Source organism: Etheostoma cragini, chromosome 18 (genome assembly GCF_013103735.1).
Source record: "Etheostoma cragini isolate CJK2018 chromosome 18, CSU_Ecrag_1.0, whole genome shotgun sequence".
NCBI classification, from domain to species: domain Eukaryota; kingdom Metazoa; phylum Chordata; class Actinopteri; order Perciformes; family Percidae; genus Etheostoma; species Etheostoma cragini.
The window spans coordinates 3,261,536-3,289,126 of record NC_048424.1 but is presented as its reverse complement, the minus strand read 5'-3'; the positions used below and the strand labels follow the sequence as shown (position 1 = coordinate 3,289,126).

General features: G+C 41.1%; 1 protein-coding gene across 7 annotated transcripts in view; it reads right to left on the bottom strand.

The window, feature by feature from the left end:
• The window catches only part of senp6a (SUMO specific peptidase 6a), a 32,563-nt gene extending 6,366 nt beyond the window's left edge, over positions 1 to 26,197 (bottom strand). Inside the window, exons 1-19 of one of the 7 annotated variants that reach the window (XM_034900221.1) lie at positions 26,060 to 26,197; positions 19,749 to 19,842; positions 18,309 to 18,372; positions 17,816 to 17,922; positions 17,091 to 17,246; positions 15,930 to 15,950; positions 13,431 to 13,501; positions 11,946 to 12,040; positions 10,373 to 10,766; positions 9,946 to 10,190; positions 8,774 to 8,914; positions 7,773 to 7,806; positions 5,461 to 5,643; positions 4,792 to 4,985; positions 4,095 to 4,264; positions 3,059 to 3,175; positions 2,796 to 2,918; positions 2,604 to 2,696; positions 660 to 970 (exon numbers count right to left, since the gene is read on the bottom strand). In XM_034900221.1, the coding sequence (XP_034756112.1) occupies positions 660 to 970; positions 2,604 to 2,696; positions 2,796 to 2,918; positions 3,059 to 3,175; positions 4,095 to 4,264; positions 4,792 to 4,985; positions 5,461 to 5,643; positions 7,773 to 7,806; positions 8,774 to 8,914; positions 9,946 to 10,190; positions 10,373 to 10,766; positions 11,946 to 12,040; positions 13,431 to 13,501; positions 15,930 to 15,950; positions 17,091 to 17,246; positions 17,816 to 17,922; positions 18,309 to 18,372; positions 19,749 to 19,842; positions 26,060 to 26,090 (2,644 nt within the window). In that variant the 5' untranslated portion in view covers positions 26,091 to 26,197. Of the gene's footprint in view, positions 1 to 659; positions 971 to 2,603; positions 2,697 to 2,795; positions 2,919 to 3,058; positions 3,176 to 4,094; positions 4,265 to 4,791; positions 4,986 to 5,460; positions 5,644 to 7,772; positions 7,807 to 8,773; positions 8,915 to 9,945; positions 10,191 to 10,372; positions 10,770 to 11,945; positions 12,041 to 13,430; positions 13,502 to 15,929; positions 15,951 to 17,090; positions 17,247 to 17,815; positions 17,923 to 18,308; positions 18,373 to 19,748; positions 19,843 to 26,059 lie in introns of all 7 variants that reach the window. The other 6 variants (XM_034900223.1, XM_034900222.1, XM_034900224.1 and 3 more) reach the window with 6 other exon arrangements.
• Positions 26,198 to 27,591: the final 1,394 nt, after the last annotated feature.

The following is a 27,591-nucleotide window of genomic DNA, read 5'->3' as shown; positions in this document are numbered from 1 at the left end:
AATTTGATGAGCTGATGAAAGTCTAGACTGCATATCCATCATAATAAAAAGTTCCTAAATTCTCAACATCAGAATAACTTTTCCTAGAAAACAGTCAAAAAAGAGAGCGCCAGTAAACCGGATTATAACTCAGACAACTAATGTCAGCTTTCAGTCCTCGACAATTTTGACACTTGATCACACACACACACACACACACACACACACACACACACACACACACACACACACACACACACACACACACACACACACACACACACACACACACACACACACACACACACACACACACACACACACACACACACACACACACACACACACACACACACGTAACCAGGGAGGACACAGAGTAATAAAAAAACACGGACTCTTCAGGAGAGGTCATTATCTTCACTCAAGCTTCGTCGCGGGAAAGTCAACGGACGCCGCGAGCTTCTGAACAAAGTCATACCGAGAACTACAGAGAGAGTCGTGTGGAGCTAATGGTCTTAACTAGCGTTGTAGCAACTCATTTGGCAATGGCTTGAATGTAACAGACATTCATTAATTTAAAAAGGTTAGGCACTAAAGCTTTCGGACCCGTATAGAGTAGAGATCCCACTCCCAGCACTAAACCACGTTAGTTAAAGTCCTCAATACGGACGGTGACTCACTTCTGTAGTGTTGCTCTAGGTCAGCCTGGCCGTTGCCCAACGCTGCCTTGGTGATGGAAGGCTCCGGCCCCCCCTCCGTGCAGGCTGCGTTCTCCCCGCTCTGACCCTCTGTGGTTGCCTCGGGGACGCCGGGGGATGGGTCTTCCGAGTAACCGTCCAACCCGTCTCTGTCTGGGGACAGAGGGCGACAGTGATCCGGGATGTTCTCCCCGGGTGTTGGGTCGGGAAAGGCGCTGTGGCACAGCGGGTTGGGCTCGTACACCGGAGCAGTGAGGCCCGGGAAGCAGATGACTGCCAAGTACCAGTGAGCTCTGACAAAACAAAGAATTCAAACTAGTTAAAGTACTTTCTCTTAATATTCAGGGACAGGCGGTTAAACTAGACCTAGTGTTGTGGTCAGAGTACCGGGAGAGGACAGTCCTCTTACAGCTCCCACTCTCTCAGTAGCAAGATTCATAACCCTTCTTAAAAACTTAGTTTAACAGTGCGTGGTTCCTTTTACAACATTTTGTAAGACTTGGCGCCCCTTTAAAGCTATAGTGTGTAGTTTCTGTCACCCCCTATGAGGAATTCTAGGTAGTAACAAAACTGTCGGTACCTCTACATGATCACGCGCCCTCCTCCACACAGTTAGCTTGGCTAGTAGCAAAGGAGGATATGGAGGATTAAAAAACATGATGGACTCTTCAGAAGAGGTCGTTATCTTCACTCGAGCTTCTGCGCGGTAAAGTTTCCGGACGCCACAATCTTCTGAACATAGTCATAGTGAGAAATCCAGAGTGAGCTGTGTGGAGCTGATAGTCTTAATTAGCTTAATTGGTACGACTCAGTTGGCGATGGCTTGAATCTAGCGGAGGTTCAGTAATATCAAAAAGTCACACACTAAAGCTTTACAGGCCACATTTTGGAAAATGAAAATCACATCAAAGGCCAAACGAGTGTAATTTGACATGCTCTTCAGAAAAGTGAGATATGTTATACCTGCTTTTTTTTTTTTTTCACATTTTTGTTGACAAAGCCCTACAAAAGTCAGAAAAAAGTCCCTCAGCCATCATGCGAGTATATCAAATCTAGCAAAACAAAAATTACATTTTTAAAATCAGGCTACCACACAGCCAACTCACAGCAACCTGTTTCTCCTGCCTGTTTTCTCCAGCCTGAATATGAAAACTCTGCTTGTGGTGGGATTTTCTGATTGTCCAGAATTGTTTGAAAAACTATCTTTTTGGGTCTGGCGCACAACTAGATGAAATTTAGTATGGACCTTAATTACATATCTGCAAACTCAGAAAGGCAGAAGAAACTCTTCGGATCTACATGATTCACATGGATCCAATTTTCACCATTCAAATTGGCGATTTACGCCAAAAAGCGACTAGTTTGCAGGTATGTAATTAGTATGCAGGCTGGATTAAAACCTGCGTGGGGCCGGGTCCGGGCCGTGAGCCTCGAGTTTGACACGGGTTGTAGAAACTAGACAATAAGTATACCCTTGGCTCTTACCTTTAACTCTTAGCTATGATAACCATCTGTGGTGTGACTTTGATAATAAAGTGGAGTAGCTTTGTACTTTGATTATTATCTAATATAATTATCTGTCGTGCAGGTCCCATTGTGTTTGTGTCTGTTAATGTTTCTGTTTAACTAGGTTTTTAATATCTTATATAATTTACATCATATATGTTTGCTCTCTAAAATAACAATAAACAGACTTTTAAAGTGCCCATATTATGCAAAAATATAAAATAAATATAAAAAATAAAAAATCCCTTTTTTCTGGGAATTTGGGTGTTATTTTGAGTCTCAGGAGGAAATGATACCATGCAAACCTTTTCTGGTACAACCTCAAAATACAATTATGAACCTGATAATTAGCATAAAATGGGCCCTTTTTTAAAGCGGTACGGAATTGAAGTTCTGTAATATGTCAAATTGAATACTCACGACTCATTGATGGGAACAAAAATGAAGTCCTTCTGGAACAGATCTACGTGCCGAGTCCACGTCTTAACCCTGTTGTGCTTCCTTTTCTGGACCCTGGAAAAATCAACACAAAAAGGTTTAAAGAACTTTGCGGCAAAAACATCCGAACAGTTGACGTTAAAGTCCCTGGTGCTGATTCTGTTGGACACTCACGGCAGATTTGTCGTGTCTGGAGCGTTCCTCCGCTCTCTCTGGTTCAGTCTCTTGTAAAAGAAGGAGCTGAACACGTGGATTCTTTGTGCATCTTCTTTTTTTAATTTCTCTAAAACTAAATATCTAAGAGATGGGATGGGAAACAGTGAAAGGGTTAAAAACTAAGGCTTTTCTGTCAGAGTGAATACATTGTATTGTGTGGAAGGTTATCATCTTGGTTTGTGAGGAAATAAAAATCTGCTACAGATGACCCAAATACTTACTTTAAATAAAAGTCTATGATAACGTCGTTTAGGAATTCTCCGTCATTAAGGCAGTGGAGGTCTTCATTAGTGACCGATATGCCACCTTTGGCCGGAGGAGGAGGGTACACCATTAATCTGTAAGACAAATAACAACAACAACACGGTTACTGGGAACACTGGGAGCATTACAGCTGGAACATGCCATACGCATTAGTGTTGTATATCGTAGATACGTGCCTGGTCCTGGCCATTCATTACAGAGGTGTTTAGTTTTTTTTTAAGATTATTTTTTGGGCTGCTCCGCCTTTAAATTTTGACAGGACAGCTAGGTGAGAAAGGGGTGAGAGAGGGGGAAGGCATGCAGGAAATTGTCAAAGGTCGGATTTGAACCCTGGACCTCTGTATCATAGTATAAACCTCAAAGTACATGTACGCCTGCTCTACCACTGAACCGACCCGGCCACACCCAGAGGCGTATTTCTACCCGCCGGTCTCTCTCTGTCTCTCTCTCTCTCTCTCTCTGAAAGAGACAGGCTTACTGGGAGAAACTGTGGTAACTGTCGCCTTTATGTAGCTGTGTTTGTGTGTCTGTTTCTCTCTCTCTCTCTGTCCGACGGTCGGTCTCTCTCTCTCTCCGTGTGCCTGATCACTTGTCTCTGCCAAAATCACCATAAACCTGGCTGTTTCTATTTAGAAATGGGTTTTGTTTTTGTAAAATATCGGGCTGCACTGTGGTCTATGCGATTACCTGCCTGTCTTGACCTTGGCCTATAAAAAAAGAGACTTCAGATACAGTATTAGGGGACCACTCAGTTCTATATAAAAGAGATTTCAGATACAGTATTAGGGGACCACTAAGGTCTATATAAAAGAGACTTCAGATACAGTATTAGGGGACCACTAAGGTCTATATAAAAGAGATTTCAGATACAGTATTAGGGGACCACTAAGGTCTATATAAAAGAGATTTCAGATACAGTATTAGGGGATAACTAAGGCCTATTTGAAAGCATCCAAAGAGCACCATGTCATGGGACCTTCAAGAGTCACTCACTTGACAATTGGTCCAGAGAAGGTGGGCTGGAGGTCCGTCATGTCCTCCTCTTCATCGTCAAAGTAGGTGCCGTTGTGTTGACGGGTGGCCATCCGTGTGCGTACGGGCATGGCAACCGTGCTCCCCGGGGAGGCTGGGGGGATTTTGGGAGGGGTTTGTATCGGCTTTTCCTGCAGACAGGGGGACACAATGAGAACTGACTTACAACAACAACAGTCACTCTTTGAGTTGGCGGCTGATTTTTTTTCTTTAACATTTCTGCACATTTTTCCCTACAAAAATTAGACAAAGTAGAAGAATGCTTACCAATATTGCCTTTCACCAGTTTTCCATGTCAAAATGATCAAAGTCAGAAGCCCTTTTAGAGTCATTCAACTAAAAACAATCCCTGGATGTCTACATACAAACTTTGTTGTAACTATGGCAGCAGAAACTTTCTTTCCCATGTCCTCCCTGTTCCCCATATTCACCTATTTTAAAGTTAATACCTAAAAATAACTATAGGCTTAGTAGAAGCGCTGCAAAGTAAGATAGAAAGATCTAAGCTTTTCATACAGATTCAATTTAGAAAAATGGGCACATGAAGCATCAAGCAAAAAGAGAAAAAAGTCAGAAAGTATAGAAAAGCCCTTTTTTGAGGTTCAGGTATTTCAGCTCCTGAATCTCTGCAGGTCTGTATTGTCACTCAGATGCCCACCTTCTCCTCCTTCTGTTTGGACGCTTTGTTGTAGTTGACCAGGCGGATGTTGGCCTCCTCGAAGGGCAGCTTGGCGGGGAAGTTGCTGAGGTTGTTGGCCCGGCCAATCTCGCCCAGGATGTCCTCCAGAATGACCTGCTCCTTCATCGCCAGGCCGTTCTCGAAGATCAAAACGATGAACTTCTCATCCGATTCTAGCGGCGCAGAGCAAGAGAAACAGTGGGCTTGAAGAAAGACTTTTTATTGAGGTTTTCCTTTTTCATTTTAAATGCACTCAATTGTATCAAAACATAAAGAGATGATGTCTCTCATTAACAGTAGAGATGTTCCAATACCAATGCCTATAATGATGGTATTGATGTAGCCGTAATTTCCAAGGGGGATTACAACCACAATTATAATGCTTTGTTTACATTTCTGAAAGTGCATTTGTTAAGCACCATTCAATTAAAATGTGAATGTAAAATAAAATATTGTAGTTTCTGTATTTATTACCAAAGCATTTAACAATAAAACAGTAAACATGGGGGAAATGTGAAAAAATCGCGTTGCAGGTCGATTTAAGTTGTGCGCCACTACATTTTCTACCCGCGTCTCTGTATTTTTTTAATTAGGGGCTACACGGCTCCTAGTGAATAAAAACGTGTGGAGCCCTGGTTTTGTACTTACGGTCCCCGGCGCAGTCGTACCACTGCGCTCCCTTGGCCATGTTGAGCTGCGTGCGCAGGCGGACGCACTCGACCGGAGTCGTCTGGAAGAACAAGACGGGAAGTTTCCGGACGCTGCACCACTCACAGCTGATCAGCTCCGACGCCTGCAGACAAACCTGCTCCACCGTGTTCGGCTCCGCCCCTGGCAACAAGCGAACAAACAACAAAATAGAAGTCGCATAGAAGAATAAAGACATGATATTAAAGCAAAAGAAAACTCAAAGAACCTCCACAAGACCGAGCAAAGACAGTATATATAACTGACGTAAATATATTAAGTGTATTGTAATAAAGATATATGAGGCTAGATATGAGGCGATATCCTCATGTTTTACTGGTTTTAAAGGCTGCGCTGCAGTAAAGTGATGTCAACTTTCTGACTTTACCAGACGTACAAGCTATTTTTTTAAAACAGTCCTTGGTACTAGCTAATAGCAACCAGGTACTTTTGTTATTACAACCTCTGTCACGGTTCCAAGCGAGCTGAGGCAATACCAACAGGTGACATGAGAACCTGCAGCCTGCTGATTGGTCGAAGAGAATTGTCAGTAATCACTGCGTCATCATTGCTAGCGACAGAAAGTTTAGCCAACTGTGGGTTTTTTTAGCCTCCAGCTTCTTTTGAAACAAAATGAGTCTTCTGTCAAACAGCCACACACAGAGAATGCCAAAAACAACACAATTTGGAAGTTGTGTGTGTGTGTGTGTCTGTGTCTCGTTGAGACACGGCAGTTTCCTGTGGTGTTGTTTTGACAACCACCCCCGCTCGGCCCGCGAATGGTTAGTAAAAGTGTTTAGACAATTTTTTTGTGGCACTCCAGTTACATAATTTGCTGTGCTTCCTATCGAGTTGTCTCAATCCTCCATCAGATACTTCCATGTAGGTCAGCGCAATTCGGGGAAAAATATGAATCCCGACTGTTTTGCTTAGAATCAATATCACAATTCTCTGCCATGATTTGTTTTTAACATGAAAAAACAAAAGAAATATGCAATACCAAAAATAATTTTGACACCTACAGCCCATTGCTTATCACCACAAACCTGTAAACATAGAGGCTTCAATCAAGAAAAGGGAGAGCATTGCAGCACTAAAAAGAAATAAATTAGTAGCGTTTGTGATGCAGGCGCCTTGTAAAATTAAATTAGAATCAAAGTCATTAAAAAATGTTTTTTTTTTTTTTTAAACTGAATTCAACAGGGTGAATCGAGATTGTGACTTTATAAAGATTAATCGTGCAGGCCTACTTCCATGACAATTTCAATACGCCATTTCTGCATGAGTGTACTGCAGCTATTTAGGAAATGAAGTTGAAGCAGATTATAAATAAAAATAATTCGGAGTCAGAAATGAATGATACGGGTCATGAAGGCCAGTTACGTGCCGTCAAGCAGAAAAGACGAATATTAAACCTACCCTGCTCTGTAGGAAAAACTGTACAAAGTTGGATTCAGCACAAAAAAAAAACGTCATAAGTTCAGTTTTGTGCATTGTTTTACTACATTTAAGATTATTAATTATGATTTATTGTTAGACGGAAGGGCGTATTCGTTTTTTTTCTCGTCTCCTGAAAACATGTGAAGCCCGTTACTGTGATGGAGGTAACCTTCTAAATCTGCAACGGAAAAAAAGAGGACGGGCACCGCGGCCGAGCCGAGCCGAGCCGAGGCGAGCCGAGCCGGTACTAGCAGTGGGCAACAGTATAATTTATCAAAAAGGTCAATGCAACAATTTTGCTGCTATATTGGCACTGATGCATCTGGTGAAAAATACTGTGATCTTCTATTGTTTTCCCCATTTTGCCGAGCTCTAATTATTAAGTGTTAGATTAACGTTTTTCTGCCCCGCTGCAGATTAATGCAGGCCTACAGAAGGATGTTTTATGCTCACTAAAATCCAAGCACATTGTGAATGGTGTGAGGCCAAACATCTGGTTTTATTATCCAGTTATAAAGAGAGAAGAGTAATAAAACCACAAAAAATAAACTAATCTAACTTTTAGGCTTTGGCGGTAATAAATCGTTTAATATGACATAGTACGGGTGATATATGTTGCTTCTTCCAGTCCACCGTATTTCTTGCTGGTTCTTCTGCAGATTTTAAGGAAATTAAGCTGTTTAAGTGTGATTAAACCAATCTCTGCTGGCCAGCACGGACAGTAACCTTGACCGCTGCATCTTCACCAGCAGACAGACGGTTGCTACTGTGTGATCCAACAGCTCGGCACAGAGTTTCATTTACTGAATTAATTACTGCGGGTGCGTTCGTACCTTCAGTTTCCAGGTGGACTTGGTCGATGGAAAACTGAAAAAGACAAAGAATAGAGGATGTCATTCATCATTTTCATTCATCATTTCAAAATAAGTCAAATAGCTCGACTGGAATGTGAGAATGTTGGTTGGATTTTTGTCTTTTTCTTCTTGTGGCAAGATAACGTCACCATGAGCTCTTTCCACAAGTTATTTTCTCTAAATACACCGTTGTTTTTAATGGTACTGTATTTCCACTTCTGTAAATTCACAGACACATACAAAGACAGACAGACATTGACACACGCCTTAAATAATATCCATATTTTTTTATTATAATTATTATTATTATTATTATTATTATTATTATTATTATTATTATTATTATTATGGCCTGAACACAGACAGTGGGCGCTATTCTTTCTTCCTCCCAGCAAATGATTTGCCATTTGAGTGTATTCAAAAACATTTTGAATTGAAAGTTCCCAATTCAACGCTGCTTGCAGCTTTAAATCAAATATGTAATTACCTCCAGTTCAAACAAATCCAGGGTTGTTCATAAAGCTCTGATACTTTAAAATCAGTTTTACATTTAAACAAAAAATCCACACGTAATCTGGGGGTGCGTTTGTGGCGCAGGGCGTGTGGGATTAAAGGCAGCAATCACTACAAGCTGATGTACGTGATCTGAGAAAGGTAAACAGGGTGAATGCTGATCCCCAGTTCAACGTGACACTTTTTGTGTTATTTTTGAACCAGGTTGTCTTTTTAAAGTAAAATATATCCAAAAATAGAAGTTACAAAAATGTAATCGTGCATGTATTTTACATGGGACAACTGGATATTTTAATACTTTTCTCCACAAATGGTTAGACTCTTAAATCATGCAATCATTTCAAATGATCTGATTTATTTTCCATACCTTCACCACGACTCGGGACAGAGAGTGTGTGTTATTGGTGACATGGGGCTGCAAAGTCCGGCGGCAAGATTTTAATATGAAAGAAATCAATAGTACTCACAACGACGGGCTTGGTCACCATCCTGCGTAGAGTTCCCACCCTCACGCTCCGACACTGCAGTATGATGCTGCCACACTTGTCGGATGCAAATTTGGGCTTCTTTATCCGCGGTGAAAATTGCTCAGGGGGCTGATTTCCAAACTGCAAGAAAAAAGAGATGCTCTGTAGTTTCTTTCTCAGGTGGTTTGCTGATCAACATTTTTGCACACACTGTACTGCCTGCTTTTCCTTTTATTTCACATCACACATGTTAGTTATAGTGTCTTTTTACAAACTTTAGAGTTTTCCCTACTTAGATAAAGGCGTAGCACCCAACTTTTTGGGGCATGTAGCCAAATGAATGTAACCACGACTTTTCTCAGATCTAATGGTTGTAGTTTGTCCCCAGTTTTGTCTTTAACCCTTTGAACTCTGCAGTAGAAAGGGTCCGCCTGTGTCTACATTGGTATATTAAAAAAAAAAAAACGTAACCGTGCTGTTTTGAATAAGCTATTAGAAGAAAAAAACTCCACTGCTGCTAGGCTAATTTGCAATGGTAAACAATACAGCGCCAATGTAGTCTCGCTTTACCAGACCTTCCTCCACCGTGGACTGGCTCCACTGCATTCCGGGATGGAGAAAAATATGCTGTCGTTTATTGGCTTTTCTTTAAACCAATCACAATTGTCTTAGGCAGTGCTAAGCGCATCAATAGCATCCAAAAGGAACTTGTTTTGGTGGAACACGTCAAGTTCAAAAGTTGTTTCAGTCGTGCAACAGAAAACTCCGATTGGACAGATATTCTAGCAAGATCTGAGAAAATGTTAAGCATAGTCCTCAAAAATCCATTCAAAAGGTCAACATAAAAGGAGGCCCAAGGCAACGGATATCCAGTGTAAATGAGGGAAATCAGGTGGATTTACATCGGCAACGGACCAATCCTGGAAGTGGAACGTCGAGGATGTACACTAACCATAATGGGTCTACCTAAACTGAAAACAGAGAAATGTCTTAGCCCTGTAATAACCGTTACCCGTAGAAATAACTCATAATAATATGAAACAAAAGAAATCCCCATATAGCCAAAACAAAAATATACGGTGATGGTGATGATGTCATCACCGTGGTAGTAGCAAGTCACCGCCGGTGTTGCTGCGATGCGGCGATCGTCACGGCTCCTAACAGAGTCTCACCTGATCTTTCATGCGGGCTCTCCGTGGTATCGTGATCTTCATGTTGACGTCTTCAAAGAATCCCGTGTTCAGCTCCTCCGGCTCGCCGCCGGCGCTCTTCACCGCCGCCTCCACTCGGCCACCAGAGGGTGCCGGCGAGGAGTGGGCCGAGTCGGCGGGGCGGGGGGAAACGCTGTCCAGTCTGTTGACACTTCCCGTGCTGGCGTTGTCCGCCTCCTCCTCCTCGTCGTCGCTGGACAGGACGACTGAGGGTAGAATTGTTGAACATCTTTTTACCAACCACTCCACTTTGTTCGATTTAAAAAAAATTCCTTACGTGTATTTTATGCAGACTTGAGGCCTTATTGCACCTAATTCAACAGAAAAATTGTTCTGTCACCTTCAAAAAGTATTTTTGTGAATCATCAGTACTACTACTATTACTCACTGGGGTCGTTGAGCTCGTGATGCTGAACCGTGGCCCTTTTCCCTTTGGGGGGGTTCCTGGCTCCGCAGCCACCCGATGTCCCGGCTAACAGAGGCGACCGGCCGTTGCTCAGAGGTGGAACGCTCCCCCTGATGCTTGTGATCCGTACGGGGAGAGTCTCCCCGCGCGGCCCCCTCATGGTTGACGCCGGCTTATAGAAGTTCTGTTGTGGGTTGTTTGGTCCGGGGGAGGGCTGGGACCGGATGGGGGGCCGCGGGGTCAGGGACGTCAGCGTGGCCTGCTGGCGACAGGGCAGCAGCGTCGCGCCGCACCCGCAGCTTTGACACTTGCTGACATCCTCGCTCGGCTTGTTGCACTTCAAGCACACTGCCTGGTAGACAGTCGGCCGCAGAGGCTGCCGAGAAAAAACTCTTGTTAAAATGGAATTAGTCTTGCGTTGCCAAACCTTCCTCCACAGCACGCGGAGGAGGGTCTGGCTAGTCCACACAGAACTCTGGGATGGAAGAAAAACGTGCTCTGGTTTATTGGCATTTCTTTAAACCAATCACAATCGCTTTGGTCTCTGGAAACAAGCCAGGGACCAAAAGTACATAACTAGACAACTACAGTATAAATATTGGTAATGAGAAAAGTTTTAAAAGGATCCGTACTGTGATTTATTTTGGAAGATTTTTGGAATTGATAACCCTCCATAGAATTGCTATTTTTCATTTATATATTTTACCAATGATTCAGCTAAACGTTTTGTGTTTATACGGTAGAACTGCACGATTTGGGAAAAAATTTGAAGCAAGATTTTTTAGCTTAGAATTGATATCACAATTCTCTGCCACGATTTTAATGTGTATTGCACACATGAACCATGACCAAACAAAACAAATTGGCAGTACCAAACTAAGATTTTGTTGGCAGCTATAGCACATTGGGCATCACCACAGGCCTGTAAACACAGAGGCTCCAATGAAGAGAAAGGAGAACATTAAACCTTTTTTTAAGTCTATGTTTAAAATTCACTTAAGAAAGTAGAAGTGTTTGTGATGCAGTCGGCTCATAAAATTAAATGAGAATCAAAGTCATAAAAATGTTTTTATTTTAAAATTAAATCGCAAACAGGGGTGAATCGAGATTTTACAACTATTCATCGTGCAGGCCTATTATACGGTACCGTCGACGGCGTCTGTTTCTAGTAAAACAGACGGAAAGCAGAGAATGCAGAAAACCCATGTTATGTTCTTCTATGTCTCGCATTGCCAGACCTTCCTCCACAGCGCTGCGGAGGAAGGTCTACTGAAAGAATATATTGGACTACATGCTTAAAAAATGGGAAAAAAACATAAAAGGAGCCAAGAAAAGAAAAACAAACTAAACCAACAAATAACACAAAAACAAGAAAGTTTTTTTTTGCAATATTACTTGGAAGGAGACAGCGTGAATTTCCTTCAACTCTTGAACTATTGAACCACAGACACTTAAGCTGACACTGTCACCTGCTCAGACTGAGAGAAATTACAAGCGTGCAGTTGATTTGTGGGTAAAGTAGTCCGGACCTCTGTGCTGCTGCGCCGGCTCTTACCTCGGCTGCTTTGACCTGCGAAGGAAAAGTGCAGCAGTCCTCCAACGGTTTCCTCTTCTGCTGGATGCGACGCTTTATGCTCAGGCTGTCCTCTTCTAAAAAAGGTTAAACAAATACACAATCAAAACAAAACGTCATCAGGCCGAGGTTGTAAGGCAAGGCAACTTTATTTCTACAGCACCTTTCAGCAACAAGGCAGTTTAATTACATTCCTTTGCACTTAAGGTAGTTCTCCACTAGTTCAATATTGACAACAGGGCTGATACTAAGTGTGTTGTTAAAGGTTTGTGTCATAATTTAGTTTGCACAAAAAATTCTGTTGTTGACATTCCTTTGCATTTTAGTTAGTTCAACATGAGCCTGTACACAATGTCATTTATTTATTAATTATAATAATATGTTCATGGTGTGGCAAAAAGGTTTCTCTTTTATTGTTAATGTTGGCCCAGTTGGGATTGATACCAGTCCTGAGTATCTGACCGGCCACCGTTTTGAAAGATTTTAAAACAACCTATTATACGGTACCGTCGACGGCGGTAGCCCTAGTCTTCTAAGGTTTTGTTTTTTTCTAATATGAACATTGTCCAGAGTTTCCCTTTCTAACATGTAGCACACAACAGGAGATTGTCCGTGTCTGACGCGTTCTTACTTCCTGGGAATACTTTAATTGCTTTAGACAAGGGGTGGCGCCTGGGTTGAGCGTGCAGGAGACTAGAAGTGAAGCGGATAACAGCGCATTCATGTAGCGGATCTAATTTGGTCATTAACAGTATCTGGCAGTTCCTTGAATGAGTCTGACGATTTCGGCATGAGCCCTTACCGACAGATGTTTCTAAATATCGTAAGTGAGACATTTTCTTTGGCGACTTCGTGTTAATCAACCTTCTTCTACACCATTGAATGTTTGTTCCGGTTTTGCGCCAGTCGTCAAGCCACCGACTCGCTAGCTGTGAATAGTACGGACAATGAGCCTCCAATGTCAATTTTATTTTCCAAATTTTATTTTCCAAGATGAATATTTCGAATTGGTGCAATTGTTTTGGTTAAAGAGCTTTGCTTAGCCGAGCGAGTGTTTCATTTGCGCTCTTCTCCCTTCAGTCAGGAGCTTTGAGGATTAAAATGTGGGAGCCTGAGATCTCCTCCTCTGCAGCCCTGCTGGCTGTCACACACACACACACACAATCACCAGAGGCACAAACCTGCCCACACACACAGATCCTGATCAGTACATTCACACAATTTTCACAAATGCCACACATACACACATCAGTGCACAGGCGCACAAACGCACATGCCAAAGCCAAATACAAGCCGACCCCACACACACACACACACACACACACACAGTTCAGTCTTTTCCACCCAGCGAGGAACACAGTGTGCCCAAAATAACTAGCTTTAAGCCAGTAAACCACCCTCTTCTCTCTTTAAAACAGCTTTTAAAAAGTATCGTGTGTGATGCGTTTGGAGAGCTGGGAACTCTACCTAAGATCTCTGGACAGGTGAGGACGATGCTGTCCACTTCGACAGCTTGCTGCGAGGTGGAGAAGTCATTTCTGCGGGAGGAAAGAAGACAACTGGTCAGTGAATGAAATGGCCTCATGAAACATGTTTTACATACACAAAAAAACAGTAGTTAGGGTTCAGGTTTTCACCACGCTGGCATGTGATGCTAAAAGTAAATTTTGCATTCGCAAGACTTGGGTTTGTTTTTAATGATTTCTTACCAAGACGGCAAGTACAAAAACAAAATCAAGGCTAAAGCACCACCTGACTAGACTTTTAAATTCCGAATCAACAAACTTTTAACAAGTTTCAAAATGTGTGTTAATATTTATTCATAGACAGAGTTTTACCAAACTGAGAAACACACCAACTTCTCCAAACTGTTAAATGGAAAAAGTCGGCCACAGCGGTTTGGCTGGCATACAGATGCATTGTTGCATTTCTTTTTTTAGATTAGATTCAACATGTCACAAGTACAGAGCAACACAATTTAGGTGGTGTCTGACCAGAAGTGCTTAAGCCGTAGGGTTGGGTGTTGATTGGATTTTTACGACTCTGATGTCAAATCGGTACTTTTAAAACGATTCCGAGACCTAAACCACTTCTTGAAAAACTGAAAAATTTAAAATAGAAATATAACAATATATTAATATTTTAAAGTACTTAAATATACATTATCTTAAGTAAACCTAAGTCACCTAACACACAACTACAATAACTCAATAAATAACAGTTCCACTATTAACAAGTAACAACACAACAGATGCAAGCCAACACAAACACCGACTAATGTGTGAAAAAAAAAGTGAGATATGATAGAAGAACTGTTTCTAAATACATTTTTCTAAAGATGGCGGCCAAAAATAGAGTTTAAATGAACATGTGACCATGTTTTCTATGACAGTAAATAACCTTTAAATTGATCTTGAATCATTGACGGTGACTGTGGGCTGCAGCTCTGCTGAGGCTGGAACAGATATGAATCCGTTATGAGCTGCTGCAGTTGGTGTGAATGCAACCTGAGTGGTAAAAAAGGTTGTTCATGTTTTCAAAGCTATCACGGACACGGTGCTGTGGAGGGATCTCCAGCACTGCCGGTTGAACATCGGCTTTCGAGTTCTGTTCTGAAATTCTAATTTATACCAAAATAAATCAATGTTTTTTTTTTTAAAGACATGGCTAAAGAAAAGAATGACAGTATTTTGGGGGAAAGTTGATTTGTCTTTCATCAATTCTGCCGCCACGGTAAGAGAAATAGGGCAGACGCACCATGTAGTCATGGTTGCATTTTTGGATTATCCTGCTGACATAATGCACGAACCGTTGGCTGCCGCTCACAATGCAATTTAACAAGTAGAACTATTCAGAGGTTACTGGGCCTGTTGGGTCTAGTTTAACCCCACATACTGCTGTGAAATGTAGTTTATTGTCAAAACGTTTGCTTCCTTCAGAGTGAACTATTAAACCAACAGCTCCACCAAAAACGTCACCGCGGTGGGTTCGTTTTGATTGGACATCGGTCAACTTGTCAGTTCTGTCAACTCATCGTCCTGATATCAAAAATCAGGAAATATTCAAAAAGTCAGTGAGTCCGTGTAATAAAATATAAATTGAAAATTGTCTATAGATGTAGTCATTCGGGTCTGGGTTTCTCTATGAAGAATTTCTTGTAAAATTCATTTTGTAGACATGTTGCATATGTTAAGTGGCCTATTGTTCCTTAAGAAGTACAGTACAATCACAGCTGATAAAAGGCCTCTTTGTGTGTGAATAAAGACCTGTTCCTGTAAGAAGTGGGTTGTTCTTGTTAATCCATTCATTAAGCTTGAAAATATCTAACAAATATAGGTTTTCAAAAACCAAACAAACGCTCAGAAGATTTGGCTTCAAGCTCAGATAACGTTTGAACAAATACTAAAAAAAGATTGTTTTCAGTTATGCTTGGGACGAGCCTGAACGCATCAGGCCGATTTGGACTAGGACTGACATTTAAATCAAAGTCAAACCACGGCAGTGACATTCTTTGGGCGCCCGGATGGCCCAGTTGGTAGAGGTGGCGCCCACATATAGAGGGGCCCCGGGTTCGACTCTTACCAGCAGCCCTTTGCTGCATGTCACTCCCTTCTCTCTTTTCCCTTTCACGTCTTCTGTTAACCTATCAAAATAAAAGCCAAAAAAAACAAAAAACAAACACCAGCTTCTACTAAAACTGCAAACTGTTAAACGTGTCCAACATTTAAGCAGCGTTACTGCTTCCTTGTGCAGTCAGTTTTTGTCACAGTCATGCATGAGATGATTTTACTCATGAGAGGAAAGGAAACCACACACTGACAAAGACCCACAGCATGTTGAGAGAGATGCTGCTGCACAAACAAGCCGGAGATAAATGACACGCACAATGTTCCGTGGACATAAAAAGACCGTGAAATGAGATCCAGTCTGTCAACTCGGAGTAGTGCAGCTGGATCAAAGTCTTACCTTTCCTTCAAATCAAGGCTGCTTGAAGATACAAATCAAACAGAGAGAAACTTCTCACTAATGCAGCATTTCATTGTTGTTGTTTTTACAGCCTCCACTTCCATTAAAGACATTTTCTTTTAAATCAGTCAACTATTTTGATAATCTAGTTGTCATTTGTTATGGAAAAAAGTAAAACATTCTCTAATACTAACCCCTTAAATGGGATTAGTTTTCAGAAGTTTGAACTTTACTTTGCGGCTGTACTTTGAATGGTGCAAAAACGTAAACAAACGTTTATATGTTACATTCCCCCACATTATGGGAGGTTTAGTTCAAGCTTGGAGCATGATTAATCCCCAAATTTGACCCAGTTTTTTCCAAAAAGTTTCTACATCAGAAATGTGTGTTTCTTTCAACCAACTTGTCAAAAAAAATAACATGGATGGTCCCGTACATTGCTCTTTACAAGTAAAATTCATCATCAGTTCACAAATGTCATTAAATGTGGGTGTTTTATTCCTGATAACTGATAAAAGAACGTTGAAAAAAATTGACAAAAATGTTGGAAAAAAAACAAGAACAAAAAACTGACAAAAAATGTCGGAAGTGACAAAAATGTTAGAAAGCGCTTCAAAAACGCTGTAAAAACTTGTAAAAAAAATAAATTATATTAAAACACTGGCAAAAGCAACAAAAGATTCTTTTAATTTAAATTTGAAATTTTGACCCAGAAAAACACAAAGTTGCATGGCTGACTGGAAGACAACACAAAGGTTAAGTAGAGATGAGGGAGAGGAGCACAAGTAAAGGCCAATTTATACTTCTACGTAAAATCTAGCCCGTAGCCTGACGTGCACCTCTCGAAAAACGAAACTACACCACGCAGTGACACACACACCTCAGGCCCCAACCCCGATTCATTTCTTGGCTCTCCTTCTCCATAAACAACATGAAATCAAAGAGAGGGTTAACTTATCCCACCACAGATGTCTCACCGTTGTCAGAAAGAACCGGGGAGACACGTTGTTTCTCTCAGTATTACTCTAGAGTCACTACTCACTCTGAAGCTAATCGCCACTACTCTCTCACTTCCTCTTCACCCCCTCCTCCCACACAAGGAGGGACAGTCTGTTTTACCGGACAGTCTGAAAATGGCACTTGATCTCCGCTCCGTCTTACCTTTGGACTGGTTTCCTTATTGCGGAGGGCATTTGTGCGTGCTGAAAGTGTCGACCTTGTAAAACGATTCCTGGCGAAGGTGCGGGATGGCTGATGATGAAATAGTTGGTTCGGTTGGGCATGGGCGAGGACGTTGCTACGGTGAGAGGGACCTCGCTGTGGGAACGACACGGAAAAGTCCAGGTCAAACTGAGGCTTCAGAGGCAATAAAAGCAACAAAAAAACACTATACAGGAGGAGTTCTTAAACTTATTAATAAAGCCGTATGTCTGGGTAAAAACATTTTACTTTTGCTTCCATTGAACACAATGTATTTGATGTTTAAACACTGGCAGCGAGAGGGACTTCTAAACTTGTTTTTTTGTCCTTGACGACTAAAAACAGCTCATACCACAGAAACGGTATGAAGGAATATTTTTAGTGGTTTTAAAAACCATGACTTTTTCAAACCACTGTAGACCTTGAAACCTGTTACCAGCCCACGCCTATTGGCAAATGTAGATTTATCATTTTTATTTGGGGAGAAGCGACAAATTCTTCTCACAAAAACATTACATTTGTGAACTTAAAGCAGAAATTAAGTCATTTAATCCCACATTTCTGATTTATTTTTAATCATTCCACTGTTATTATGTCTACAGCACCATATAAATATGACATTCCAGACTTTGAGAGCTGTGAAGCAACACTGCAGAGTTTATGTCAATATAAATAGAGTTCTTTACCTTAACCTTTTGGGCGGCAGCTTGTTCAGAGGCCTCATGTGATTATTTGGCCGGTTTTCATACGTTCTCAAAGGGTCAGAGGAAGTGAAGTGCCTAAGACTGGGAGACTGAGCAGATGACACACATACACATTTATACAAAAAGAACATATTAGTGTAGATGTAGCCTTAAATTTCATGTTTCACCATCTGTCTTTTCTGACAATCAAATCCATAGTGAATGATATCCTTTATAGAACAATCAGAGGCCAACATCCATTGCCCACTCACAACCCCCCCCCCCCAAAACAACAACAACAGCAGCAGCAGCAGCCTCAGAGGCCTCCCGTAGCACCCGTTAGCTCATGTAGAACCAGGGTCCTTTGGGCAGCATCTCTCTACAGCGTCAAGCTTTTACGGTGTCTTCAGGGTTAATGGGAGAGCCCCACGCCCACGTCAACATCATCCAGGGTGAGAGTCAGATAATCAGAGGGAGTTCAGGGAGGGCGGTTTACCTTTTTCTCCTCGGGGGACGTGGGCTGCTGCCTGTCCATCTCCTCTGTGCTCATCACGCTCGCACTGACAGAAAACACAAATACAAACATATTAGAGTCAGACTGTGTGTTTTTGTGTGTGTGTGTGTGTGTGTGTGCCCGCAATCTACTTCAAAACATGTACTGTACATGTCTCTCTGTGTGTATCAGAAGGTATAAAATGACAAAGTGGATTCTAGGGTGTGACCGATATCAAACTGCTGTTACTTTTATTCAGTAGTTTTAGTACTTAATGTGCCAACAGCTGATATTTAAAACAGGAATATGAGGACCTCATCCTGGGCTTTTGGGAAGAGATGTTTCCCATTTTGTGAAATTCTAGACCAAATAACAAATCTGTTTATCCAGAAAATGAAAACAGTTGTTAGTTGCAGCCCCAGACCTTTGTACTATTTCCTAAATTGTATAGCCTATACAATTGACTGACAACATTTTAAACAGATTAAAGTGCTCATATTATGCTAATTTTCAGGTTCATAATTGTGTTTTGAGGTTATATCAGAATAGGTTTACAACATTTAATTTTACAAAAACATATTTTTGTTGTACTGCATATGGCCGCAGCTTCTCTTTTCACCCTGTGTTTTGAGCTCTCTGTTTTAGCTACGTACTGCGCTACTATCTAGAAGCTAGCATTGCTAGCCGTTAGCCACCTCATTCTCAAAGGCAAAACACTGCTACAACACACACAAGTTCACCCTAATCTAAAAACGAAGTTGTATAGAACTACTAACATGTCCCTGTTATGTAGGTATTCCACGAAAAGTTGGAAGTGCGCCCTCGTTTAGAAGAACTCTCCCGGCTAATCCTGCCTTGTACTGACCAAGTTGGAGAAACGGCTAGCTGATGTGGTATTAGCTAAAGCGGTTGGCACACACCAAATATTTTGGCTGATGACGTAGACGGCCCTCACACGGAGACAACAGAAGACATTCAAAAACCTCTATCTCACTCAAAACAGCAGGGATGTGGCGGGTGGAAGCACCAGAGACACAAAATAACATCCTAAATCCCAGAAAAAGTTTTTTTATAATTTTCATAATATGGGCACTTTAATAAAAGAGAAATCATCATGTCTCAAAATCAAGATTAAATGTGCAAAAAAAAATTAAAGGTTTATTTTTTTTCCCAATCAGGACGAACCGCGATGATTAATAAAACAGCCGAACTATCGGTCCAACCCTAGCAGACTGACTTGTAAAACAGAGGAGAGGATTTTCATGTGTCCGCACAGATGTGTACTGCTGCACTGAAGAACACCGGTGCATATATCATTAGGAGACGGGAATAGCTTGCTCATCAGCAGAGGTGTCTTTCACTGGGGTCTTTTTCTGTGCGTGTGGTGGGCGAGTGATGCAGTGCAGCGCTGGCTGGATGGGGTGGGGGGGGAGAAGTGCTTACTCATGACTTCTTTCCTCTTCACTGTCACCAGAAAGAGAAAAGCTCCAGTTGTGCTTGTACCCTCCATCTCGTCTGGTCTCTGATCTATCCAGGGCTTGAATTGGAACAATAAACCAGACTCACATCAGTGGGGGGGTGGGGGTTGGTTACATGAGCAACACACAGCAACACATCAGCTGAAATGAAGCCACATTTCACGGGGCTCATCATTTCAACGAGAATATTTGAAAAACTGGTGACAACTACAGGGTTTTCCCTACCAGTGTAAGGCTTAGGCCAGAAACACACCGCACGCTGAGGAGTCGCGAATAGTTCGGGAAGCGAGCTGCTCTTAATTTCGGCGCCCATGTTATTCAATCTGTCGCCAAAGCGGCCACAACGGCCCGCGCGCTGCAGCGATCGTTTTGGCGTCGCCTTTAATTTTTTGTGTCAAGCCAGGCAGGCTGTCACATACAGGAAGGCCACAGTGTAGCTGGACACGTTACAAAATAAAACAAATTTCAAAATAAAACACCAAGGTCTATGGGGATTTTGTCTGTCTTGAGTACTCAGCTGTGTGAGCGAGACATGCAATCAGGCGCGCGCGCGCACACACACACACACACACACACACACACACACACACACACACACACACACACACACACACACACACACACACACACACACACACACACACACACACACACACACACACACACACACACACACACACACAGAGCGTTCGCATGCAGTGTGTTCCTGGCGTTAAGCGCAGCACCCAAGCCAAGTGAATGTAAAATCAATGTGAGGATTAAATCTCACTTCAACTGTAAAAGCATTGTTCTATAAATAACATAAAATACACTCATTTCACTCCGGTAAATTTTGTGCAAAGGTCAGGGTTTATCTTTCTTTTAACCAACTAATTATTTTAGTTGTTGTCAATAAGCATCCGTGGTGAAATCAGCTGGATAATACAAATAACCCTCTGTAAATAAAGACTATTATTACCAACAAATATGATTTGTGACATGAGAGTAGGTATAAAAGTGCTGCATAAGTGTAATATGATTCATCACTTTTTTCATAGCTTTATCAGTTTCAGAGGAACTTATCATTCAAGTCATTGTCAAAATGCAGATTTCTCCCAAACACATGACATGACAACATGACTTTGCGTAAATGTACACGTCGACTTTTTAAGCCAAGTGCCTTCAAACTTTTCCTCCCCGTTATGACTGACTGTCACACTGGAAGATAAAAGAAAGTTCTGGGGTGGTCATTGTTTGCGTTTGTTCCTGTTTCACAAAGAGTTTAACCAGAGCTAGACCGACAAAGACAGAAATCCTATAAAAGGATAGTAGTACACAGCTGTTAAAACATATAATATGACACACTTGTATCGGATCAGTACTCGGTATCAGAGTCATTGGGAAGGAAAAATGGTATCGGACCATCTCTAGTTTAACCATGAATCAGCTAATTTAAATTGCTCACGTTACTGTATTGTGTGTGTGAACAGTTAACTTCATTTAATATTGTGTGTGGTGTTTTGGCATCCTTGGCGATAAACCGGAACATGATTGATTTCTCCCATAAATTACATGATATATTAATTCTGCTTTAAATGGGTTCTTGCAGCGATTTGCGGTACACATTTTGTCATACAAAAGCATTCCACATAGGGAGGCGGATGCACATTTTACATTTGGGTGAAAAAGTGGAATAAAGCTTGAAATGAGCTCTCAGTCTAGGTTTCAAAATGGGGGAGAAAAGGTTGGATCGGTGCATCCCCAGAAACGTCTGTCAAATAGAGATATTATCGTGTAGTCTGATCCCAGCATGAGACAAACTTGACAACATTAGAGCTGCAACGATGAGCCGACTAATCAGAGTAGTCGACCGATAGAAAAATAAGTAGGAATAGTTGAAGTCATATTTCATGCAGAAATGGCAGAAGATGCTACGTCAGCCTCTCAAATATGGGTGTTCATTGCTTTTCTGATTATCTTTGGGTTTGGGACAACACTAGACATGTGAAGACATCACCTCAGACTTAGAGAAACTGGGATGGATATTTTGTCGCCATTTTCTGACTAGGGACGTAACGATTACCGGTGTAACGATAAACCACGATAAAAACATTGAAGATAATAATTACTGTTTCCATTTAAAATCTCATTATTATCATGGTGCAATACCACGGTGTGGAAACCGTGTGTTTAATCCTTCCCAGCTTCATCAGAGTCTCCTGAATTTGCCGTGCAGGCGCACTGTGTGGCCTCCAACGTGCGTTACCTAAGTAGGAGTCATGGCGGAAGGAGGAGACGACAGCGCTCAGGACATTTATCAGCCCTCTGAGAGGACTAAGTCGGAAGTATGGGCATATTTTGGTTATTATAAGAATGCCGAAGGACAGTTGATTTAAGACAGTTATCCTGTCTGCACAACGTGCAGAAAAAAAGTTGCTGCTAAAGGCATTGAAGATACTTTTAAAAATGAAGGGGGTAATATTAAAAACCGTGATCATATTAGTCACTATAACCGTGAGGTTACATTTTCATACCGTTACATCCCTATTTCTGACATTTCATAGACCAAACGATCATGAAAATAATTAATAATGTAAGTAATCGTTAGTTTCACAGTCCCAGACAACATTAAATCCCCCCCCACCACGCAAATAAATCAAATTCCAACCTTTGTCTAAGGAGCTGGATGTCTCCACATGGAGCTCTGATACCATCCAATAATTCTTTTCATCTCTTTTTGTATTCCTCCCTTTCGACAATCTGCACGGAAATGTGGATTGATTAAAGCCCGCTGGAGCATTCATGTGCAACTGTTTTGGAATAATGACCCCCCCAAAGTGTTTGGCGATAAAACATCTATTATCTCAATGCCGAATAATAATCACCGTCTTCATTCTACAGTAAAGTTTGAAGCAGAATCACAGCACTACCTATCAGGCGGCGCCATAAACAAACAATCCAACTGGAGTGATAAAGGTAATGCACAGGTAGGAATTAAACCAGCAGCCTCTTTACATGAGGTGCAAGCTCTACCAGGTGAGCTACCCAGGTGCCCCATAGATCAGAGGAGTGTGGAGACAGACCTGCCCCCAACTGCTGAAAAAATCCTAAATCGAAATTATCCATTTCAGGGACTTGTTAAATGACAAAAAAATAAATCTTCAAAAGTTTGGAAAATCTGATATTAGATTATGACCCCAGGGTTCTTCTGCTGTAGTTGGTTTAGTCATCTCGTTCAATCTCACACGAGCCAAATTAAGCCTGTTCTAATCTCTACCAGCTACACAGTCAACCCCCCCCCCCCCAACGCTTAGCTCTCTCTTCCAGCTTTATAAATCAGGAAAATAAATCCCCTAAAAAGGTTATGAGGGGTAATTTAGATTCCCTCTAAGGAATTAGTACGCTCATTTCTTTTACAACAGTGGGTTTTCCTGCAGGACCAAATCAATGCTTGAGGATCTCTGACGACACAGACACGACTCATCCAAACAGACTGAAGTGTGAGGCACTTGTTCAGCTTGAAAGAGAACTTTGACTCTTACGTGACTAAAATCCAAGCTCAACAGCTTGTTGTCACTCACAACTGCACTTAACCCTCAGTCAGTATATATGCAACTCCCCTATATTTTGCAACGTGTGTCGCTGCGATGTGTAGTTACAATATTCAAGAGGTTTACGTCCGGCGTAGGTCCGTGTCCCCATGAACCTAGCGTCATGCTTTAGGGTTAACTCCCTTGGATTCAAGCTGAAGACACTAACTTTAACCGCAACATCCGCAGTTCCAGTCTGGCCGGGGAGTTTTGTTTTAGAGCTGCAAAGATTAATTGATATTATTAATAATAATAATAATATAATAATAATAGTTAATAATTTGTCAACTATTAAACTAATCACTAACTTATTTGATAATTGATTGGAGTCATTATTGTGAAATTTCTTTCATGAAATTGTTTTCACATAAAGAGAAACACAGAATATCAACAGATTTTCAAAAGGGTAAAATTACTAAAATATCTAAAAAAAAACTCAAAAGTCAACTAGACTACACTTAAAGGGTAATTACTGTTTTTTTCAATCTGGACCCTATGTTCCTAAGCTTGTGTTTCTAAGTGACTGATGGGAACAACAATCTTTGACATCGGTCCAGTGTTAAGCGAGATCGCTTCAGTCGGCGGCGGAGAAACAAGCTACAATGTAAGTTAATAGAACAACTGTCCAGCTTGTATTTACCTTCACAAAAGTGCTCGTTTCGCCACTGACCGGCTCAGATTGATAAAATCAAAGTGTCTGACAACATTATTGTAATGATCCCTTCAGAGATAGATCTTTAAAACCTCTTTGAGACCTTTCTGTTTAACCAGAAACAGCTCTGATGTTGCTAGCGCTAAACCCACCAGACTCCATGAAAACAAATAGTATTTTTACCGTGTTTGTAATCAACATATTTTCACATGTAAATCTGTTGACTGTGTGTTTATTTCAATCAAATTTTGAGTTGTGATGATTGGAAAAGTGAAAAGACGTCCCAAAACGTCTTTTTATTGTTTTATACAGGTTCTTGTTGACTTTGAATGAAGTGTATATTTCAATGCTAAAATTACTGTTTATTTACATGGACTCTGGTGGATTTAGCAAACAAAAATTTTGAGGATGTTTTAATGTTTAAGAAAAGGATCTTAGTCTTTAACAGAAAGGTCGACCTCCATAGAAATCCTTTCCATATTGTCACATACTTAGAATATTAATCTGTCATGGCAAAACAAGGGGAATTCAAAGAGTTAAAACAGGGAAAGTATGAAGAGAAATTACCCCGGTTCAATGTGTTTGTTTTTGTTTTGTTTTACTGTTTCACCATCTTTCCAAAAGTTGATAAGTAGTCGTGTGGAATAATCCTGATTTTAATAATGACCAAAACAATGATGATTGTGATTTTTTTTCCTAACCTAGCAACCGTTGCTACCTCCATGATGCTTCGCTGCCTCACTCAGGACACGGCAACTGAGCAAGGCATTAATGACATACGATATTCAATTTTCTGCCCGTGCGGTGGTCGATGAGCCTTTCGCTAAGGTGTTTTTTATGTTTCTTTCATTGTATTTATTCACGTTTTTAAGTGGGAACTATAAGAGAAAACGAAGACCACACAGAAATATCATGAAACAGGGAACATTTTTTTTTACAAACGTCTACAATTGACTATCAATGTTAGCCAGCTAATATTTGAAGCTAGCAAGTTAGCATGCTAGTTTGGAGACTGTATTTTTTGTAATCCACCTTTTTTATTATTTAAACAAAAGTGCAAAACATTGGTCCAAATGGCATCATACTGAAAAGTACACAACACGTTTAAAAAGAAGAAGGTATTAAACCGTTTAAAATGTTATAATTAGTTGCTGCAAATTTGGCTTTTTAAACAGGCATTTTCTCATGTTCTTTAGCACTAGCTAGCGATTTCTACACAAAAATAACTACTAAGACCAGCGTTAATTTGTGTTATTAGTTGTAGCTAACTTAAGAGCTACCGGTATATTCATTTATTAATCGACTGAATATGGGTGGATGTTATTAAAATGCAAACATCCGTATTATATCCACGTAGTCACATCACGTTATAAAGAGCCTAACACTGTAGATATTTCTGTTCGTACACAGATTAAACAGATGATATACAATGCGTTAACTAATCTTTAATTGTTGTGGGTTTATCCTTCATCTTTGGATAGAGCCGGGCTAACGTTAGCGCTTTCCTTTGCTTCCAGTCTTTATGCATTGCTAGTTTGGAGGCTGGTTGGATGTCACTCAATGTTTTTCATGTTTCTTATTAAAGGGCTGCTGGATTTTATTGTGTTGTAAAACGTGAAACGTTGAGTGGTGGCTAACAGCCTAGAAAAAGGAAGGAAGGCCTGTCACCCAGCTCCCACATTGCAGACCCAGCTAGCTAACGATCAATGCTAACGCTGCTAGCTTAACGTTAAGGTTTTTGCAAAAAGCCCAATATTCAGTTTTAAAATCCACCGAACCGCACCACCCATCCATTGTAACGTCTTTCCCCATCCAATGCCCAAATATGTGTCACTGTCACCGGCCTGCCAGCGCTCATTTCACCCCGGCTAGTTTAGGATGTTACGTTATCTCATATTGGCAAGCAAACGAAGCTAACGTTAGCCAGTTAGCTCCTAACTGTGCTCCACCAGCGGACCCCGAATTCTGCCTCAGCAAGCAGGAATCCGGAGCACTGTGTGCGGGTAAAAAGGCAGGTGTCCGTCCGTAGCAGCGTAGAGGAGTGTCACAGCTTACCTTCAAAGAAAAAGCTGCGATTGTGGGCCATGTTTATTCCATGATCCTCCTTAGATAACAGTCTTGCTCATCGGAGACCTGGGGCAGAGTAGCTCTATAGCTGCTTGACTGCTAGGAAAAGTTGCTGCGCGAATCCAACTCTCTGCCGGAAGTCTAACAACTGGGACTTCAGAATAAAAGATGCTATTTTGTCTACTAACTACCAAGTGCACACCGTGTTGTGGAGTTCTAAATGTTTCCTGTAGCTACGTGTTAGTCTGTGCACAGATAATTAGTAACTTTATGGGGTTGAGACAGAGTCAAGACCAAGACTTTTACGGGTTGAGACAGAGTCAAGACGGAGACTTTGAGAGATTGAGAGTCAAGACCGAGACTTTGAGAGATTGAGAGTCAAGACCGAGACTTTGAGGGGTTGAGACAGAGTCAAGACCAACAAGAGACCAACAAGAGACCAACAAGAAACCAGCAATCTTGAGTCCTACAACACTGCTAAGAAGTACAAGATAGGAGTAGGCTTATTCAATAAAGTATAAAGTAAGTAAAAGTATATAGCTGCATAAAATAGAAATACTCAAGTAAAACCCAATATGATGAAGTAAACTGTAGTTGGAAGTATGTCAGAAAAAGTAACAATTATTAAGTTCTACAGTACAAATGTTGAGGTACTTGTACTTTACTTGATTCTCTTCATGCCACTTTCTACTTCTACTCTCTTACATTTTAGAGAAAAATATTGTAGCCTACCTTTTTACTCCACTACATTCATAACATTTGTTTTATTTTAAATTAAACTACCCAAAAATTATCAAAGTTAATTAGAAGATTAAACACTTACTTCCTGTTTGGATCGTTTCCACTTTCTGAAAATTGAGGATTTTTCTGAACTGAGTACTTTCACTTTTCATACTTTAAAGCTACAGTAGGGAGTTCTGAGAAAACGAGGACTGAAAATTTGAACGAGCACACCTCACAGAGCTAACCACAGAGCTAACGTTAGTAAGCTAACATAACGGTAGCTAATTTTACTGTATGTAAGTAATCATTCTAGCGATATGTGGTGTTAGAGAGGGTTTGCTAGTACATTATTTAAGCAACATGACAAGCTAGTGAATTAGCTGGTTTCAATTGTTGCTTTGCACAGTGAGTGACATTTTACCTTGTATGTTATGCAGCTAGAGTTTTGACACTGTTTCAATGGGCTCCGGCGAGGCATTCAGAAGAGGAAGCAGTGCGCGCGGAGCATCAGGCAAGGCACGTGGGAGACGGGGCAGAGGTCGCCGAGCGGGTCCAACTCCCGAGCACCTCAGCAGAGAGGACATGGCGCGTGTGGAGACTTTAAGATTAGAGAGGACGGCTTATGAACGTGTAAGTTATCTCAGTTATAAATGTTTACCTTTGCACGTCATAAAGTATAATATTGCTCAATTCAATTTAGTTATATTTTCCTGATGATATTTACATACTTTTATTTAAGTAACATTTTAAATGCAGGACTTTTACTTGTTACAGAGTACTTTTACAGTGTGGTAGTA